Consider the following 21,559-nt stretch of genomic DNA (forward strand, 5'->3'; position numbering starts at 1 on the left):
TACTCTTTTCTCTGTGCCTCCTTAAAGCATTGATAATTCCTGAACACTTGATGGACTTAGATAATTTGATGACACTGAGCCTTATGTATTCTGTTACTTATCTTTCAGGCTTGTTCATAATAAAAAGCCCAGTACTACATGTGTGATACCTCTTCTCCAGTTATTGGCCAGAGGTGTCCTAGAAATCTCCAAAACAATACAAGCTATTCCTATAGCTCCTGGCCACCCACAAGGACCTAATGATAGACCCTATTGCTAGAGTCACCACACACTTTGGCCACAGGACGTGGAGAAGACATATTTGTACTGTCAGGAAGCTTCCTTCCTGCTGGCTAGCTTTCATAGTGCCAAGAGGTGCGATGGGGGAACTGCGTCAACATTCTTACTCAGCTTAACATTCCTACTGTGAACTAGTATTTTTGTATACGTGTCTTCAGGAGTGTGTATGAGTATGCATGCACGGGGAGCACTGAGGTTGATGCCAGGTGTTTTCTTTAGTCCTTCTCCACCTACAGGGTGTCTCGCTGAATCTGGAGATTTAGTTTGCTGTTTTTCTTAGCCTGACTGGGCCACAAACTCCAATTATCTGCCCAGGGTCACATACAGCTTACTGGGCTTTTACCTTGATGCTAGGGTCCAAAATCAGGCCACCCATGCTTATGAATGAAAACTTCACCACCTGAGCCATCTCCCTGGCCCAAAGTTATCTCTCTTAAGTGAAGATTGTATTATGCCATCCTTCCCTTAAGTGATCTTCTTGTGGCAACATTTTTTTTTCATTTTTTAAAATTCTTTATCAATTACACTTTATTCACTTTGTATCCCCCCTGTGGTTCCCTCCCTCCTCCCATCCCAATCCCTCCCTTCCTCCTTCTTCTGCACGCATGCCCCTCCTGAAGTCCACTGATAGGGGAGGTCTTCTTTTCCTTCCTTCTGATCCTAGTCTATTAGGTCTCATCAGGAGCGGCGTGGCATCATATTTTTGAAAAACAAAGCCCAAGTCGTTATTGGCACACAATTCCCACCATAATTCTATCTTTACTCTGTTCTGTTACTTATCTCTCAGGCTTGTTCAGAGATAGATGAAGGCCCCCACTCCTTCAGTAGTCACTGACTAACTGCAGCATTAATTATTCTCACTCCCAGGCTATCATAAACCAATTTCTCCTTTACAACCCATACCACTAATTATCTGTGTTTGTACCCATTTCTCTTATAAAAATAAAAGTAAGCAAAGAGCAGTAACCATGTGGTATTATAGTATTTCCCGTGCCTACCAGAAGAACTTTGGAAATTAATAGTGCAGCTAATAAATACTCATTAATGGGATGAAAAAATGAATCATCACCACTTTGTTTGGAGGCTTAAATAATTATCCTCCAGCTGTGGCAATGAGGATAGAGCATGGAGAGGCATTTCAGGGGTAAATTAGAGACCAATTTACCAAAGTAAATTGAGTTTAAAATTACACATTAGCTTTTTACTTACACGTTACGTTAACTATTCTTGCTTGGTGAACATTTTGTACTCTGAGATTTTTTAATGAAATCAATATTATGCAAGTCTGTAAGAAAAATCCATTCAGTGTATACAATTTATTTTTAAATGGATTTTTAATTGTCATGGTTTGATAAACTATGATTTGATATATATGTATGTATATTAAGGAGAAAATTAGGTGGGATAATACACATTTTGTATTAATACCTTGGCTTTCTTCTAAAATTTTTATTTCACTTATTTTTAAAATTATGTGTGAGTTTGAGAATGTGAGTGCAATATCCAAGGAGGGCAGAGGCTTTGGATCACCCGGGAGCTAGAGTGACAGGCAGTTGTGAACTGCTTGCACAGGCGCTGGGAACCAAGCTCAGGTCCTCTACAACAACAGCATGTGCTTTGTATTGCTGAGCCATCTCTCCAGCACCCACTGTGGTTTTCCCTGAATGAACAAACAAAAGCAACGGGAATCCTGACTCTAGAATCACCCCGTTGTTACTGTTCTCTTACCTTCCTTTGCTGGTGGAATGGTCGGAGGAGAAGTTGGTGGTTCCGTGGGAAGTGATTCTGTGTAGGAAAGTGATACAGTGCATCTTTATTCGAGGTTATCCATGATGTTGATAACTGCCTTCTTTGAGAACTTAATGACTGCCATAAAATAGCCACAGCCTGTGAAAACTGGCTTTATCCATCCTGTCATTCCACACCAAAGGCTTGAAAGGCTTTTCTGCCCCCATTCAGGCAGCCCAGCAGGAGTCAATGTAATCAAACTGCCAACTACAGAGTGGTTCTGATGTTGATTTAAGGCAGAAATCCTAGTGCTCATGTGAGAGGTAGGTTTGGGCTGTTTTCACACACACAATGAACTTCATTTCCATTCTGCCCAAGTACTGACAATCAATCTTTGGCCCCTGACACTTCTAACCCTTCCCACCCTGTGTCGTCAAAGAGGCCAGTTACAAATCAAACATGATTCACTCTCTATTCTATTCAGTCTGGAAAAAAAAAAGTCAGTTCTGAGGTTCAAGAATAAACACTTAGGGACTCGAGTGTGGTCAGATCTTTTCAACCTGCCCTATGCAGATGACCTGAGACAGTTAGAGAGAATGGTTCTCATGGTAGCTCACATAGCAAAGGATCAAGGAGTTGTAGTGTCATTAGGCAAAGATAAAATAATATTTTATTTTTTGTTTTTCTTAATACCTGATAGTGAAGATGTAGAAAAAAACAGAAAAAAACTTAATATTTTGGAAATCTTTCTACTAATAATGGCCATTTGCAAAGGGGAATTCCAGCTCCAAGCAAGCAACAGCTGGAATAGTTCAATCTCTGACCAATTGCTATAAAGAGAATTCCTTCAAAAGAAAAAATGAATTTTGTAGTCTCTTCTAATTTGGGATCCAATAAAATTAAATTATCTACATGACATGAGTGAGTCAACCTGAAAGAATGAAGTAACTGTATATTCCTGATGAAGAAAAAAGGTCCATGAACTAATTATTATTTGAAACAAAGCAAGTCATAGGACATCATGGCAGGACACCATAGGTGGGGAAAATAAAAAACTTTTTTGGAAAAAACCACAGTGGTAGAAATATGGCTCTCTAGAAGAAAGAATGAAGGAAAACACAATTTGTGTGTTGCTGCTGTTCTATTATGGATATATAAATCACTGTTATTTTTAAAGGTTTCTGATTTTTTTTTTGAGAATCATAAAATTAAAAAAAGAGAAAAATAAAGCCTCCAATTGTTATGTTCTGCATGCAATTCAACTGGCCTTCCCTTAGGGACCTTTAGGGTCCTGACAATGTCCTATATCAGTACCTGCATCCTATGACATCATCTGGGTCAGATACATAGTGACTGGTCCGCCACTCCTCCTCTCTCTCTTACTTTCCGACCTTTGCTCTGTCCACTTCTCTCTTCTCTCTCTGTTGGGGTGCCCTCTCCCCCCACCATGGCTCTCTTTCTATCTTCTTTTCCCTTTCTCTCTCTCTCTCTCCATCTCTACCCAATAAACCTCTTTCATATAACATTGTTTGTGTGCATGGCATTCTTATGTAAATACTAATAATAAATACTAATAACAAAAATAAATACTAATAACATAAGTATGATTGCTAAACTTGCCTTAGATAACTACAAAATGCTTACAAAGCCTGGCTTTGGCACTTTAAACAACTTGGGATTAATGGGTCACTTTTACTATTAAGCATTTTCTTTAATATAGAAGATTGAGACATATCCTCAATTTCATCAACAAACTCAGAATCAAATCAAGGAAAAGTTTCTTGGAGCAAAACATCTGGTGAAAAAATCTCTTGGGTATAAGAGCACACACATTGGTGCCGCTGTTTATAATGTTTGCGTGGCACCCAGATGGCCCCTATCTTCCACCATGTGAGGGGCTGCCACATAAATGACAAACAGTCCTGGTCTGCATTGCTTCAGAAAGTTGAACTAGAGCCAGATGATGGAAGTTATAGAAGACAAATGTCTTCCATAGCAGGGAAATATTTACATCAAACAAAGGGATCCCAGTTGGAACTAACCCTAGGTTGGTAGCTAAGAGTTGTGAGATTAAGGTTAGGGGATACTAAAGTAGACCAAGGGGTCACAAATTAAGTTGTTTTTAACAGCCAGACAAGCACTAAGCATAAACAAGTAACTTAGCCTATAGAACTGAGAACCCAGCAATTAACAGCTTCTAGCAGATTGACACCAGGAGAGTACGTGGGCTTTATTTGAAAGATGTTCAACATTTTCAAAATATACTTAAAAAAAATTTTGAGTAAAGGTCCAGAGAAAATGCATGATAGTGGATGTAGTTCTGTGGCTATCAGTTGTGACTCCCAAGAAGACAAAAAAGTATGTGTTCAATAAAACACAAAAAGAGCTCAACAGGTGCTCAAAGATGTTGAGCATTCACAGCCACCATTGGTGGTAAGAAAATAAATAATTTTATGGAAAAGCAAAAATAATCTTAGAGGTGCTGAACCACCTAAGACCATGGTAGCTGAAAGTGGCCTCACAGAGATTCAATAAAACATGCTTGACTTCAAGGCTCGGATACTACCAAAGGCCTGTTAACTTCAAAAAATTATAGAATGCACATCCATAAAACAGAATTCCAATCAACAATAAGAGAAAGGAGCAGCTGATGCATTTCAAGGACATGCTAATCAAAATGTGGCAGAGACAAGAGGGTTGTCTGCTATATATTTTTATTCATATAAAATGTCCTGGAGAGGAAACTACAAAATAAAGGTCATTGCTTGAGGTTCCATAAGAGTGGAAAAGGGACAGAGTAAAGATAAAAATTTCTCCAGGTTGATGAAAACGCTTTAAGATTGAACAGTAGCGTTCTCTACATGATTCATGCAGTGTTTTTAAGGAAATATGTTGACTGTGGTTTCTTTCTCTATGGTCCTGGAAGTTGGAAGAGCTATACAAGGTATTAGTTCTTTCTAAATGCCATGCAGAAACAAAAGAAAATCCCATCATCCACCACGTGCCCAGATGCTCATCTTTGGGAATTTGAATTTAAATTAGAGATACTGAGTTAGGCACCACCTTCAGCTCCCTACTATTAAATCTATTTTATCCTTTTTAATGGCTATGGCCTCCAGGTCAGGAACTTTGATTAAAAGCTACCCTAAGAAGGTGACACCCTCAGTTCCCTGGAACATGTAAGAAGTGCATTGTTTTGATTTTGTACTTTGCGTTTCCATTCCACACATCAGATCTCAAGCCAGCTTGAAAAACAGCACAAGGGCCTCTCAAGGAGGCAGTAACTCCAGGGTCAGCCAGTTGGAACATGTTGGCTCCGAGCCCACTCTCACTGCTGTGGTAAGATGGTATTGTCCCCAAACTCATTTTCACACACCACATACCATGAATGCTTTTCATGTATTTGGATCATAACATAAAACATTGTTTCAAGCCTTTTGCCATAAGAGGGCTTTGTGTTCCCTCGAGCAACATACAGGGAATGGAAACGAAAACATACTGATGATAGTAGCAGGAATTTGGGTGTGGATAAAAAAAAAAAATGTGCATTGTCCATACTCCTGGGCAGTAATAGCTATTATTTTTCTACACAGAGTAAAGATGCGGGTCCATAGCAATATGCTGTTTGCTTATTTTGAGGGGGACCAGGAGAAGACATTTGACTTACGTGTTTTTTGCATGATGCTCACACTTGGTCCCTCTATCTCCTGGAGCTTTGTGTAAACACTGATCTTATATTCTGAATCCGGCTGAAGTCCATAGAAGCAATGCCTGTTTACACCTCCTCCCAAGGTAGATTCTTGTGTTTGTGTATCTATATAAATTCAAAACAAAATATACATATGTGACAAAAAAAAAAAAGAAACAGCCATTACTTCAAGTATTAACTTATCCAAGGCATAATAGGAACAGTCTACATCATACAACCCCACCATTTACATTTATTTTTGGTATTTAATCTCCAGGTAAAGATTTTTACATATCCACTGATTTTTTTTGTTAAAAATTACGTTTAATGTGAACAAAAATAAGGCTTATTATTTAAAAACTGCCAAGATCAAGCCTTTGCTGAACAAAGAACTATTACTACACGTACTCATATGCATACATCCTGACTTAGTCTGTTACACTAAACTCCCTTTTATTCAGCTTGATTCACCAGAACACAGTCACATCATCACAAACTGACAGCAAAAAAAAAAAAAAAAAAAAAAAAAGTGAGCTTTACCTCCATACAATTTAAAATCATTCAACAGGCCAGGCACTGTGGCCCATGCCTGTAATCCCAGTACTCTGAGAGAGAGAGGCAGGTGGATCTCTGTGAGTTTGAGGCCAGCGTGGTCGACGAAGCAAGTCTAGGACAGCCAAGGCTATACAGAGAAACCCTGTCTCAAAAAATTTAAAAAACAAATCATCCAACCGGATGGCCTTCTAAACAACAATTGAAGACACTGCAATTGGAATCTCTTCTCAAAGAAACATGCACAACAGCTTGAGGCATTACCAGGACAAAGGGGGAGTCCCAGAGAGCCCAGTGCCTTCTCTGTCAGTCACGATTTTTTTTTATTAATATTTTAGGTACAAAGTAATGGGTTTCATTACAGCATTTTCATGCATATGTGACTCCCCTTTCTTATTGTCCTTCCCTTCTTCTTGTGGCCCCCTTCATCTCCTCAAACAACCTCCTTTTGCTTTCATGTCACATGTATTTCATCCCCCTCTTTTTTTTTTTTCTTCCTTGTTCCCTCTAAAGACTTTTCATTGTCTCTCATTACTCTCTCCCTCAAGCTTAGTTTGGCCCTGAACTCATTATGTAGCTAAAAATAACCTTGAATTTCTGATCCTCCTGCCTCCACCTTCTGATGGCATAAGAGATATGTGGAATAACAGCCAATTTTATAATGTGTTAGAGATTGAACCGTGGCCCTTGTGCAGAATTAGAGAGGATTCTATCCCTGAGCAACATTATCATACCCAGCCTTGATTTGTTTTGTTGTTGCTTGTTTTTTTTGAGACAGGGTTTCTTGGGTAGCCGTGGCTGTCCTGCAACTCACTCTGTAGATCAGGCTGGCCTCAAACTCACAAAGATCTACCTGCCTCTGCCTCCCAAGTATTGAGATTAAAAGCATATGCCATGACTGTCAGGCTTCCAGCCTTTTATTTATTTATCTATTTTAACTGACACCTGTGATGTCTTTCGATCAAGGAGACTCAGCAAGCTTAGTGTGCCCTTTCTAAACTCCCTGCTTGCACTATGAAAACACTTTTGTGGTTTTTTTTTTAACCTTGTTTTAAAAAGAAACAGGGCATAATACATAAGTGGTTTAAGGACACAGACACTGGAAGGAGTATTGTCTCCCAGTAAGTGGAAATCAGGTTCTATTTAGTTCTATCACGCAGTTGTGTCACATACAGCCAGCTGTGCATCGTCACAGCTGTCTTCGCCATGTTGGAGGCACAAAGAACATTGGAGGAGTAACCATTGGTCCTCTTCTCTTCTCCCATACCCATGTAAAATTGTTATACCTTCCTGGAAGGATTAGTGCTGGCCCTGTGGTCTACAACCAGAGAAGTTGGATTAACCTTCTTCATCATTTATTGACAGTATTGACAGCCTATTTTATTCCAGTTTCCATGTTTGCTGTGTTGATAACCACCACCACAAATGTCAATAGCAAAAAAAAAAAAAAAAATTAATGAATGCTTATCATGTGCCAAGAGCTACCATACAGATTTTTATGTATTCAACCCATTCTATTCTTATATGGTTTATAATTATCCTCAATCTAAAGATAAAAAAGTGGAGGCCAGAAACATTAACAATTTGCTACAGTCCCTAGCTCAGCCACAAAACCGAAACTGGGATTTAAAAGTTTGGGTCTCATGAACTCAATGGCAGGCTCTTTGACCTCCCCCTCCTCCCCCCAAGGGAGGAGCAGCCTTGCTAGGCCACAGAGGAGGACATTGAAGCCAGTCCTGAAGATACCTGATAAGCTAAGGTCAGATGGAAGGGAAGGAGGTCCTCCCCAATCAGTGGACTTGGAAAGGGGCAGGGAGGAGATGAGGGAGGGAGAGTGGGATTGGGAAGGAAAGAGGGAGGGGGCTACAGTTGGGATACAAAGTAAATAACCTGTGATTAATATAAAAAAATAAAAAATATTAAAAAAAAGTTTGGGTCTCTGAGGGTATCACTTTACTGTATACTACTACACCATAAAATGATGTAAATTAAAGACTTCACCCCTCAAAGTAAAACATTCTGAGAGTTGCAGAACACTCACCAGCTAGAGGCCAGGGAAGGGGGGCCTCACAAGTCAGTGTTAGCTTTTGGGGGGGTTAATTACGGAAAAGTTTCAGAATTAGTCATAAGATTTATTTTTTGGCATAATAGACAACTGGCTGGACAGAAGAATCACTCCTGCTACAAATACAACTATTAAAATTTCCCTCCAGGGGCCAGCAAGGTGGCTCTGTGGATAAAGGTGTTTCCCGCCAAATCCAAGGAATTGAGTTTGATCCTTGGAACCCACACGGTAGAAGAAGAATAGAACCAGCTCGTACAAATGTTCTTCCACACTTGCTGTGGCCTGGGTATGTTCCCCATCCCTCACCACCAAATACGCAAATAAAATGTAATTTTAAAAACTCCTTTTGGCTTCTCCTGCTTCCAATGTCTATCCTGTTTACCCTTCTGAATGAGGATTAAGCATCTTCCCTAGAGTCCTCCTTGTTGTTTAACTTCATTAGGACGATAGATTTTAGTATGTTTATCCTATTTTATATGGCTAATATCCACTTATAAATGAGTATATATCATATGTGTTTTTCTTCTTCTGGCATAGCTCACTCAAGATGAGCTTTTCTAGTTCCCACCATTTGCCTGCAAATTTCATGATTTTCTTGTTTTTAATTGCTGAGTAATATTCCATTGTGTAACTGTACCACAATTTCTGTATCCATTCCTCTGTTGAGGAATATCTAGGTTTTTCCAGATTCTGACTATTACAAATAAAACTGATATTACAAATAAAGCTGAGCAAGTATCCTTATTGAATGGTGGGGCATCTTTTGGGTATATGCCTAGGAGTGGTATAACTGGATCTTGAGGAAGCACTAGTCCTAATTTTCTGAGAAAGCACTAGATTGATTTCCAAAGCGATTGTACAGGTTACATTCCCACCAGCAATGGATGAAGGTTCCCCTTTCTTTTTTTTTTTTTTTTTAATTTTATTTTTCTTTTTAGTTACATTTTGTTAACTCTGTGTCCCAGCTGTATCCCGCTCCCTCATTCCCTCCCCAACCCCACACTCCCTCCCTGGTCTCCTCCCTGCCCCTTTCCAAGTCCACTGATAGGGGAGGACCTCCTCCCCTTTCATTTGACCCTGTTTTATCAGGTATCTTTAGGGCTGGCTGCAAAGTCCTCCTCTGTAGCCTAACAGTACTGCTCCTCCCCTGGGGGGGGGGGGAATCAAACAGCCTGCCTTTGAGATCCTGTTAGAAATAGTCCGTGTTCCCCTTACTTTGGAAAACTACTTGGTTACTGAGCTACCACGGGCCACATCTGAGCAGAAGTTCTAGGTTATATCCATAGATGGTCCTTGGTTGAGTGTCAGTCTCAGAAAAGACCCTGTGCCCGGATATATTTGGTCCTTGAACAGCTCCTATCCTTTCCATATCATACTAAGTTCCCTTCTTTCATATGATTCCCTGCACTCTGCCGAGGGTTTGGTTATGAGTCTTAGTGTCTGCTTTGAAACACTGCTAGGTAGAGTCTTTCAGATGCCTTTTGTGATAGACTCCTGTCATAAGTTCAATGCACATCCCATTTGTCTTTCTAAATGAGGATTAATCACCTTCGCCTGTGTCCACTTTCTTGATTATCTTCTTTAGGTGTGTAGATTTCATTATGTTTATCATATCTTGTAGGTCTATATAAGCGAGTATATACCAAGTTTGTCTTTCTCCTTCTGGGATACTTCACTCAGAATGATCTTTTCTAGATCCCACCACTTGCCTGCAAATTTCATGATTTCCTCCTTTTTGATTGCTGAGTAGTATTCCATTGTGTAAAAATACCACAATTTCTGTAACACCTTCAGCAAAGTGGCAGGATACAAAATCAACTCAAAAAAAGCAGAAGCCCTCTTGTATACCAAAGACAAAAAGGCTGAGAAAGAAATTAGGGAAACAACACCCTTCACAATAGCCACTAATAACATAAAGTACCTTGGTGTGACTCTAACCAAGCAAGTAAAAGACCTGTTTGAGAAAAACTTCAAGTCTTTGAAGAAAGAAATTGAAGAAGATCTCAGAAGATGGAAAGATCTCCCGTGCTCATGGATTGGTAGGATTAACATTGTGAAAATGGCCATCCTGCCAAAAGCAATCTACAGATTCAATGCAATTCCCATCAAAATACCAACTCAATTCTTTACAGACCTTGAAAAAAAGATTCTCAGCTTCATATGGAGAAACAAAACACCCAGAATCTCCAAAACGATCCTGTACAACAACAGATCATCTGGAGGTATCTCCATTCCCGATCTCAAGCTGTACTACAGGGCAACAGTAATAAAAACTGCATGGTATTGGCATAGAAACAGAAAGGAGGATCAATGGAATCGCATAGAAGACCCAGAAATAAACCCACACACCTATGAATACTCAATATTTGACAAAGAAGCCAAATCCATTCAATGGAAAAAAGACAGCATCTTCAACAAATGGTGCTGGACCAACTGGATGTCTACTTGCAGAAAAATGAAAATAGATTTGTATTTATCACCCTGCACAAAACTAAAGTCCAAGTGGATCAAGGACCTCAACATAAAACCAGATACTCTAAATCAGTTGGGAAAAAAAGTGGGAAACAGCCTAGAACTCCTTGGCACAGGAGACAACTTCCTGAACAGAACACCAACAGCACAGGCTCTAAGAGCAACAATCAATAAATGGGACCTCATGAAACTGAAAAGCTTCTGTAAAGCAAAAGACACTGTCATCAAAACAAATAGACAGCCTACAGATTGGGAAAGAATCTTCACCAACCCTTTATCTGACAGAGGGCTAATATCCAGTATATATAAAGAACTAAAGAAGCAGAAAAGCAGCAAACCAAGTAATCCACTTAAAAAATGGGGAACAGAGCTAAACAGAGAATTCTCGAAAGAGGAACATCGAATGGCAGAGAAACACTTAAAGAAATGCTCAAGCTCATTAGCCATTAGGGAAATGCAAATCAAAACGACCCTGAGATTTCACCTTACACCCATCAGAATGGCCAAGATGAAAAACTCAAGTGATAGCACATGCTGGAGAGGTTGTGGAGAAAAAGGAACCCTCCTCCATTGCTGGTGGGAATGTAAACTGGTTCAACCACTTTGGAAGTCAATCTGGCGCTTTCCAGACAACTAGGAGTAGTGCTACCTCAAGACCCAGCTATACCACTCCTAGGTATATACCCAAAATTTGCTCAAGTACACAACAAGGACATTTGTTCAACCATGTTCGTAGCAGCTTTATTTGTAATAGCCAGAACTTGGAAACAACCCAGATGTCCATCAACGGAGGTTCCCCTTTCTTAACAGGAGCCTTCCATAGAGGACCTCTGAAAGACTCTACCACCAGGGTATTGTAGGAGATACTGAAACTCATAAGCAAACTTTGGGCAGAATGCCAGAATCATTATGTAATGAGAGGGAGATTGAAAGACCTAGCGGGGAGAGGAACTCCAAAAGGAAAACAACAGAGCCAAAATACCTGGGCCTAGGGGGGTCTGCAGAGACCGATACTCCAACTAAGGACCATGCATGGAAAGGACCTAGATCTCTGTTAAAAAGGAAGCCCATTGGCTGCTCAGTTTCCAAGTGGGTTCCCTAGTAACGGGAACAGAGACTATCTCTGACAAGAACTCAGTGGCTGGCTCTTTGATCATTTCCCCCTGGGGGGTGCAACCTTGCCAGGCCACAGAGGAAGATGATGTAGCCAGCCTTGATGATACCTGATAAGCTAGGGTCGGATAGAAGGTGAGGAGGTCCTCTCTTATCAGTGGACTAGGAAAGGGCATAGGAGAAGAACAGAGAGGGTGGGTGAGACTAGGAGGAGATGAGGGAGGGGACCACAGAGAAGATACAAAGTGAATAAATTGTAATAAATAAATATATAATAAAATTAAATTTTAAAAACTCCTCTTGGGATTAATTCTAGATTCTATTTCATAAATACTGTCATTGTTTTTTCCTAAAGCTTTTTAAACATTTTATGTATATGTGTATCTGTTTTACAGTATGTCATATGGAGGGGGGTGCTTGAGGAGGCCAGAAAAACATGATGTATCTCTAAGAGCTAGAGTTACAAGATATTATGAGCCACCTGACAAGGGTATTAAGAACTAAACTACATCGCAAGTCCTCCGCAAGAGCAGCAAGTACTCTTACTGCTGAGCCATTTCTCCAACTAAAATTGCATATGCTTAATCAAAATCTTATAACTACTAGGAATTTAGAAACTGCTGTAAAAGGCTTCACGGATTCAATATATTATATACTTTGTTTAATGGTTAATAAGTACCATCTATTTCTCCAAAGATACCACTTTGGAAGTTTATTTTTTAAATGGCATATATAAAATATAAAAACAAATCTATTAAGTTAAAACAAAAGAGAACTTTTGTCTTTTAGAAAGTATTACACCCAGACAAACTTTGATCTTATATTTCAATATAAATCAATACCTATGTATCATAAAAAAACATTATTTTGAATTTTGTCTAAGGAGTATTCTTGACCTTTAAATAAAAGCTACTTGGTAAATTACATTTGAAATTCATTTTTGTATATTGTGAGCATTAAAGAATTTTCAGAAGTGAACTTTATAAAGTAATATTTATTAATATATTTGCACAGGGCTGAGAATATGCTCAGGGCTTCTCTAGCGTGTGAGAGGCCTGGAGTTCATACTCAGCATCCAAAAAAATAAAGTCAAATATTTGTTCATAACTAAATATGTGTCTACCTTGGTTATTTCTCAGACATCTTATGTAATGATGAAGTAAAAAGCATTGTTTCTGGGCCAGCAAGAAGGCTAAGCTGGTAAAGATGTTTGCCTTACACGCCTATTGACCTGTGTTTGATCCCTAGAACTCACTTAAACGTGGAAAGAGAGAACCAACTCTACAAAACTTCTCTATGATCTCCACACAACCTCCCCCTGGGGCAATAACACTTAAATTTAAAGATGGTTATCGTTTTGTAAGATTATAATTTACCATGGAAGAAATAGACTTGGTAAACTCAGTGCTTGGCTTTGCTAATAGCTAAGTTCATTCATTCTGTGGTTCCAAAGCTCAGAGCCACACACCCTGATACTGTTTCTTTCTGAGCCCCTAGGATCCTTTGCAACTGCCTGGAAGTCTCTGTAAGCTCCCCATAACGCAACTATTTCCTGAATCCTATGCATGGATAAAAATCTATAACTGCAAAAGCTTTCCAGGGATTCCCTGGGGAATCATCTCTGCCATTTCCTAATTCCCAAGGATACACATGTACTTCTTAAAGACCCTTGAAAATAGGATAATAATGGGCTTAACTGCAAGAAAAAAAATAAATCCATAAACCCTTGGAAAATTGGAATGGGCATGTCAAAATTAATGGCAAATAGTATTAGTTGACTCCCAAAACTAACAAAGAGGGGTTCCATGAGTTAGAGTATACATGTGTTGCTTTTGGCATGTGTGATTCGAGTCTAATGGCTTTGCCTTAAAGGAAAACAAGATCTAAACTGATTGAACGATAACTAACCCTTTTGATCCCTCTACCCAAGGGAGAAAGTTAATTCCGTTTACTTTCTTGAAACAGGGTAAAATGGTCTGTCTTTGTGTATTTATTTCGAAGGATCTACATACTCTAGATTGTAATCACATTGATAATGACATCACCACCTTGATTCCCAAAATGGTGCCTTGGGTGGCTGCTGAGAGCTACATACACAGGCTATTCAGTATTAGGACAAGGATGGAGTAAGAATTCTGTAACATAAATACTTTCTTTCCCCGGGTCTCTCAAAAACCTTATCCCCAATCATCATGCCTCTGAGCCAGTTTGATTTTGAAACAGGCTCCATGTAATCTTTCTTTTGAGCCTTGGCCCTTGGTAAGTTAGCTGTTCCAACACAGTGCTCTGATAATAGATGCTATCACACAATTGGCATCTCACACCTAAAAAGGGAAGAAGGGGGATGCACCCTCTGAACTCTTTCCTAAGCAGTCTACAAGAATTCACCATGTTATGTGAGTTACCAAGAAGACACATTGTCTGGGCTTTTAGGACATGAACTCAAAGAGAAATGCTATATACAAGCTACCACACCAGCTCGAAAACAGATGGGGAAAGACCGGCAGACAGGGAGAGAGGGAGAAAGAGAAGAGGGGAAGGGAGAGTCTGAGTTAGCAAAACCCAAATTAACCAAAGCCTGAATTTGGTAAATGGATAACCGACAAGTTGTATTTCAGTCTTTTCCCGGATGAGCCTTGTCCTTCTGGTGCTCTTTTTCCCTCTCCGAGCCATAAAAATGTCCTAATGTTTGCACAAGCAGACTGGTTGTGTTTGGCAACCTTGAATCCCATCCTTCCTTCTTTGGATCCATCCCTTCCTCTCTTGATACTTACAATCTGGACAGCATTAAATACCACCCTGCTGCTCCTGGCCATTGCCACCAGACAGTCAGGAAAAGCAAGCAGGTCCAGTCTGTTTGCTTCATTCCTGTATACTCAATGACAGATTTAGGGGCATGTGATCAAACCAGGCCAGTGTGACTCAGGTTCTGGACTTCAGTTGGAAATACTGAAAAAGAAAACTCTTCTAACCACACCTAGGAAGCTAGAAACTGGAAGGATGTCACACTGGATCAGATGGAGCAAAGCCTGGCTGAGAGTGAAAAGCAGAGGAGGAGGGAGCCAGACTCCATCTCAAGGATTTTTCAAACACCTAGACCCAGATGTGCCTAAAGTCAGGTCTGTCTAAGCCTCTCAATATATGAGCCAATAAACTGGTCTCTTTACTTACCTCCCTTTATTTAGGTTTCTACAAATGCAATAAACAATTGGAATGGTGCCGCCTGCATAGTTTGAATCTGTGGAAATGTGTGGGTAACTGTCACAGTGAATAATTTCAAGTGAGGTAAATTTTGAAGAAACTGAAGCTCAGAGAAGAAAGCTGTCGAGAATCTGAGGTGACAGCAGGGACAGCTCTACTGACTTCACCTCGAAATAAAGGTGTGTCTGATCAGACCATGAGAAATATATGAAGAAAAACTAATGCCTACTCATTCATCAATAAATTTGACTCAGGCATTCATCAAAAGTTGACCTACCATGAAACTTTTCTCTAACACAAGGAGGACTCGGGAACCACGTGTCCCTGATAGCTCCTCTGGCTGGGGCACAGGGAGATAGATTTCTGCAGAGGCAGTTACATAACCAATGACGTATGTTACATGGTCAAATCCTGGGTCTCAGCCTCACACTGGAATGATGGGCATCTTACCACAAGTCCTTAACAGACAATGCATCAGAGCAGCAATCACATTTCTCTGTAAGATGAAGGTGCTCAACCCTATTCTTCCTTCTCTGAAGGAGAAACCCATTCTTTGAAGTAAATTCTACCAGTTAAACCATCTACAGCCACAGCTGCCTTCTCTACAGCCACCTCCGCATCCCCCTCCACTAAATACCATTGGATGAGAGGCAAATGAGCTAATTCAACTCCTGAATCCCTCTCCTGCAAATGTTGATGGGAAGTAAATGAAATAATACATGTGTACAGTTTAAGACTATAGTGCTTCATTTGAAAGGTTTCATGCAGCCTGAAAATAATTCTGAGGGTGCATGAAAGACTCATTCATTTTGGCGCAATGTGTAACCCCCAAGGGTCTTGCTTAAAGAAGAACTCTCTTTGGTTTGGGATTACCAGATCAACAGCAGTAATACGCACTAACCATATCTTCTGATAAAGAACCTCAATGCTTCTCTGCAAACATATTGTGTTAAAAATCTTGATTTCTATTGATTAAGCTAATTTTCATTATGTATTTTTGTCAATGCAAATGATTAAATTTTTTTTCCAAAATATAGTAACAGAAACATACACTTTCTTCATAAGTTCTTAAACCACATATAAAGCTAAAATTATCATGGGACAGTCTGGGAGTGTGATTATTAAGCTTAGTGTCTTTAAGCCAAACAAATGCCAATCAATATGAAATATGATCATAAAGAGATGTGAAATATAACTCAAATTCTGAAGTTGTTCCTCCACTCATATCTTTCATTTCCTTTGGCTTAACTATCCATAACTCATATTTCACACAACCACAGAATTCATATCTTTTAAAAAAGTTTTTCTTGTCCTCATTGCTTAATCTATTTTAAACTTCTCCTGTGTATGTAGACAATATCAGGCTTACACTGCACACAGAGAATCAAGGGCATGGTGGCATAAGTCTGTGGAGACACTCTCTTGGCTGGGGCTGACAGGAAATTCTCCTAGAATGTTTCTTTTACTGAAGCTCCTTGTCTATAGCTGTGTTTCCAAATGATCACAGTACTCCATTAAACCATATTTTCTCCTTTATGGCTGAGTCAAAACTATTTCTTTATTTTTAATGTAAAAAAAAAGTGTTCCTTCTGCTTTCCTTTTTTTTTTTTTAATGGAGGAACACAAGATTACTTGTTCAGGGAAAACAGGTTATATGTTTAAAGTAACAAGTCTGAGGTCACTTGTTACACCTCTGAGACCTGAGCACGCAGTTTCCAGAAGAGGGCTCTGGTCTGATGGGACTTGTCCACAATGATTTGCACAGACTCAAGCATCCCAGTACTTCACAAAACTGTACTTACCCTGAAGGGATTCCAGAACTATCCTGTAGGCTGTGGCATGGCGATGTATTTGCCACCGAGTACACAAGCTTGTCATTTCAACCTGATTGGCTTGAAGATCTGTCACACCCAAGGACACTGTAATAAAACAACAAAACTATGTCACACTGCAGACAACGCCACAAATTGTACCCAGTTCTGGAAGTAACTTATGCTAAAATTCTCATTCGGAGCTTTAGACTCAAAATGGGAAAAGTTGAAGAACAAAAGATAATTATTTTATGATTTAAACAAATTTATGCAAAATAAGATCTTTGAAGCAGACTGTCTCGTGTTTATAAATGAAAAGACACAAACTCATAGGAAAAAGTTAAGATTCAATGAGTAGGGAAGTGATGGGTGATGTGTAATTTTCCTATTTATTATGTGTGTGTTACCTGTTCCACAATGACCATGCAATACAAAGTAATACAGCCTGTAAGGAGCCATGATATAAATTACACAAACAAAAGCGGCTTCACAAAAACTGGCTTCATAGCACTGTGTGAAAAAGGCTTTGTGACGTTTGTCCTTTTGTGTCAGGGTATTGTCTCAATGTCATCTAGGCTCTTACATTTTGTTGCAAAACACAGGATTCGATATTTTAAATAACAATAGATATTCCATTGTGATCTCAGAGAATTAGAGAAAAGGGGTTGCTGCCAGGAACTTGGGACACTTGGTAAGCTGGGAGATGACAGAGGGAGGCTCCTTTGTCATTCTAAGAGAGGAATGAAGCCAAGTGTCCTTTCAAACCGTGAGCCTATCACACAATGGGCCTGCTGCAGCTTATAACAAGGCACTGTAGGTTTTGAAATCAAAGGAATAGCAGATTTTTCAATAGTCTCAGCACAAAAAAAAAAAAAAAAAAAAAAAAGACAAACATTGAAGGTAAAATATGCTAATTATCCCAATTAGACCTTGTCATGATGTATGCAAGTACTGGAAACCACAATGTACCATACAAATACATGCAGTAATTAAAATAGTCAATCAATATAAAAACAAAACAGAAGACAATTGAATCAAAATGAACCATTTTTTGAAACTTTAAAATGTAGAATCTACATGTGTAAGAAATTATTTAACCCCCTTGGATTCCTTTACCTTAGAATGCCACTCGGTGGATCTACATAGCTCACAGATGAAATGTGGATACTTTATTTGGGTTAGTATGAATACAGGAGGCTGTACTATGGCCTTGGCAGGTAGGCCCAAAATAGCAAAATAAAAAAACATAGGAAGAAATTCCCTGTCAACTCCAGGAAGGGGTGTTCCTTTGTTGTTGTTAGAATCACAATGTGAGGTCTCTCTCAAGTTTGCAGGGGAGACAAAGGAAGCAGAAAGAAATGAAGGCGCTTTTAAAAAACTCAACCATTTGTTTCCAAGTGGAGAGTAACTTCCAAATTTTCCCTACGAAGTGTTACCAGCCCAATTTGAGGATGGGCAAAGAATGCCTTGCAGCTCAGCAATCACTGTATACTTTCTTTTGACACAGAAGCAGGGGACAGCTTTAACTTCTGTGTCCTTTTGTAGTAGTCAGTTTTACTAAAGACATGTCTACATTATGCGATAAATAACAATAGCTTACACCAGAAACAGTTTACCCATTAACTGTCCTTAAGGTGCACAGTGCCTAGTGTTATTATGGGGCTGAACTAAACAAAAAAATGGAGAAACCCGTACGTAAGACTCTCCAGTCCCACTGAGTCCTCAAGGTACCACTGCACCCCTTTTATATTAGACTAAGAAGGTAACACCAGACCAATAACCAAGGTGGTTTTTGTAATTTTATTGATTCGTGACTCAAAGGATAAATTGCAAGACAAGCTGCCTCAGTGAAAGTTTGCTGCAGCAGGCTCTAAGGGCCTGAATGCCTGCTATTTCTGCCTACTCTCTTCAGGCCCCTTTTTACGCTGAGATAGATCCCCTTCCGCACCCTCAATACTCCTGTGTGCCACATACGTCTGCTTTTGTTTCTACATGATCTAGATCTAACAATATATTTCTAGAGATCCCTATGTTATATTACCTTTTCACAATAAAAATTACAAAAAAAAAAAAAAAAAAAAAAAAGCCAACTGCATGGAGGATCATTTTGGGAAGCAGCGGAAAGATTTCTTCAGGACAATACAAAGGTAAGCATTTATCATTTAGATTCAAAAGCAGATTCACATTTGTTTTTCCAAATGACCTCTTCTTTTCATTTGATTTTTCTCTTATGTTACTCTCTCTCTTAGTTAACTCATAAAATAAAATTACTTCATAAGTATTGTTTTCAAGGTAGTAAAATTATCTTTCTTAATCATAACTGACATCTTTAAATTGCTCCTATCTGTTGGAACAGAGTAGGAAGACTCATTTCCTCAAGCCAATTGAAATACTCCATTCCCCACACAACAAAAGGAAGTTAATAATTATAACAATTGTGCTAAAATTGTTTTTAAAACATTGACTTATGTGTCATTGTGTGAGGCTGTATTTTACTTGGAAGAAAAAGAATAAGCAAAAACTGTTTAATTTTTACTTAATGGGTAAGAGTAGAAAACAATTTGATATTCCCTTTTTAAAAATATGTTTGACATGTCCAACATACCTACTAAGAGAGAAAATAGGAAAAGAATAAAAGAATATGGAGGGAGAAAATGAGTACACAAAAGATGGCAATAAAAATTACTCTGGAGACACAACACGTGGTAGAGACATAAAGGTGAAGCAGAAGGATAGAGGACAGAGGAAGGAGGTGTGGTGTGCACAGGAGCTCGGGCATAAGGAAAGGGTTGTGGGTTGCTGTCACAGCACAGCAGAAGAACATACTCAGTGACCACACTAGTAAAACAGCGTCACCTCAACAGTCAAGGGTAGACAGAACCAAAAGCTAAAGGCATCCTAGAATTCTCAAATTCTCAAAGAACACATTTTTGTCATGTGTGTGTTTATGGGTATTGTTTTGTTTTTTTGGTTTTTTTGTTTTGTTTTGTTTTTGTCTCCTGAGAGCCAAGATTAAAGGTGTGCACCACCACACCTGGCTTTGTTTTCTTTTTAAATTTTTTGTTCTGTTTTATGATTATTTTTTTAAGATAAGATCTTACGTAGCCCCAGCTAACCCTGAACTCAATACTGGCTACCCTCCTCATGTATCAGCCTTCTAAATGCTGAGGTATCACCCCACCTAATGACAAAACCCACTTTTTTTTTTTTAAAGATAGAGTTAATTCAGTATCTGACCTTTATGATGTCATGATATTTCACAGAAGGAAATGTAGGAAGCCTCCTTCCCTGAAAGGACAGGCTCTACAAGAAAGGCAAGGCAGCTGGAGTCTTGTCTTACAGAAGTCAAATTCTTCAATGACATTGTTTATCTGACTAATGGTTGAATTTGAGACAAAGATCAGAAACATGCCAAGTAGAACACAATTATTACAATAATAGCAGCCATTCAAGGAGAGCCTGCCATACGACTGGCACTTCACATATATTAGCTCCTTCATCTACACTAGAGTTTGTTGTAGGATGGTTGCTGTCTTCATCTTAGAATTGAGAAGGCTTGGGAGCCTGGGCCACCACTAACACTTAATGCAGTTAGGTCTCCTTTCAAGTATTCTCTTACTGCAAGTCTTAAGGACGAGGTTCAGGCCACTGAGAGCACACAGCTGTATTTTATACGTACAGCATGCTGTCACCTCATCCCCACTCTCTAGAAAAAGGAAAAAATCTTGTGTTTATCATAAATATATGCTTTTTTAAAGTACTTGCCTCCCAAAGTATAAGTTGTTCTAAAGAAATGCATACAACAGATGATGTGGAGGTATACAACACATTTCAGAAGGGTGGAACACGTCCATTGGAAGCTGGAAAGCACTGCGCAATTCCATGTGTGTCTACGAGTTCTCATGCCAATGAGAAATCCCAACATGAAGATCCACAAAAGAATATAAGAAGTCCTTAGAGTGGAATGACATGTATGTGTGTGTATGTGTGTGTGCGCATGTGTGTGTGTGCTCGCATGCAGGAGTGCATGTGCACATGTGTGTTCGTGTGCATCAGTGATGAGCAACAATACTTTGAGAAAAGGCAAACTTCTCCTTAGCCAGTATTTGACTGGCACTGGCCATGTCAGACTGTAGGCTTCTTGGAAAAACTCACCTAATTTGAAAAGTGCCAACAGACTTTCCAGAGGGAAATCCCATCTGCAATTATCAAGCCAACTAGAAAAGCAGATGCTGGCCTCCGCCTGCCAAGTAGGCCTTTGACAGCCCTGAGAAACCACCACACCTTTCTGTCCACGAAATGCCATTCAGAAAGGGCAATGAGGAGGGAAGACAAGCCAGTGGTTGCACCGAGAATGGGGTTGAGAGACAAGTCACAGGGAGACGCAAGCACAGAGCCACTGACAGGGCTGAAGGGAGCAGACATCAACCAGCCTTACATGTTCTCACGAGGCCAGTCAGAGCATCGCCGTAGCCTGTGGCCTGGGAAGCAAATATCTTCACGCTGTAGTCTGTTCCACTGAGGAGATTGGTGATAACAATGGTGTTAACATCAGCACCCACGAAAGTTTCCAGAGTTTGACCAGGAACTGAAAGAGACAATACGAACGACAGTCACAACATGCAAGTGAAAATTATACTCAACCAACAC

The 21,559-nt window shown here is 39.5% G+C and overlaps 1 protein-coding gene across 3 annotated transcripts in view; it reads right to left on the reverse strand.

Moving 5' to 3' along the window:
* Nucleotides 1–21,559, reverse strand: part of Col14a1 (collagen type XIV alpha 1 chain) — a 220,025-nt gene that overhangs the window by 80,625 nt on the left and 117,841 nt on the right. For all 3 annotated transcript variants that reach the window (XM_055626634.1, XM_055626633.1, XM_055626635.1), the window contains exons 22-25: nt 21,348–21,497; nt 16,901–17,017; nt 5,675–5,821; nt 2,008–2,064 (exon numbers count right to left, since the gene is read on the reverse strand). In XM_055626634.1, the coding sequence (XP_055482609.1) occupies nt 2,008–2,064; nt 5,675–5,821; nt 16,901–17,017; nt 21,348–21,497 (471 nt within the window). The remainder of the gene's footprint in view (nt 1–2,007; nt 2,065–5,674; nt 5,822–16,900; nt 17,018–21,347; nt 21,498–21,559) is intronic.

Source organism: Psammomys obesus, unplaced genomic scaffold (assembly GCF_907164565.1).
Source record: "Psammomys obesus unplaced genomic scaffold, mPsaObe1.curated_primary_1811, whole genome shotgun sequence".
Lineage (NCBI taxonomy): Eukaryota > Metazoa > Chordata > Mammalia > Rodentia > Muridae > Psammomys > Psammomys obesus.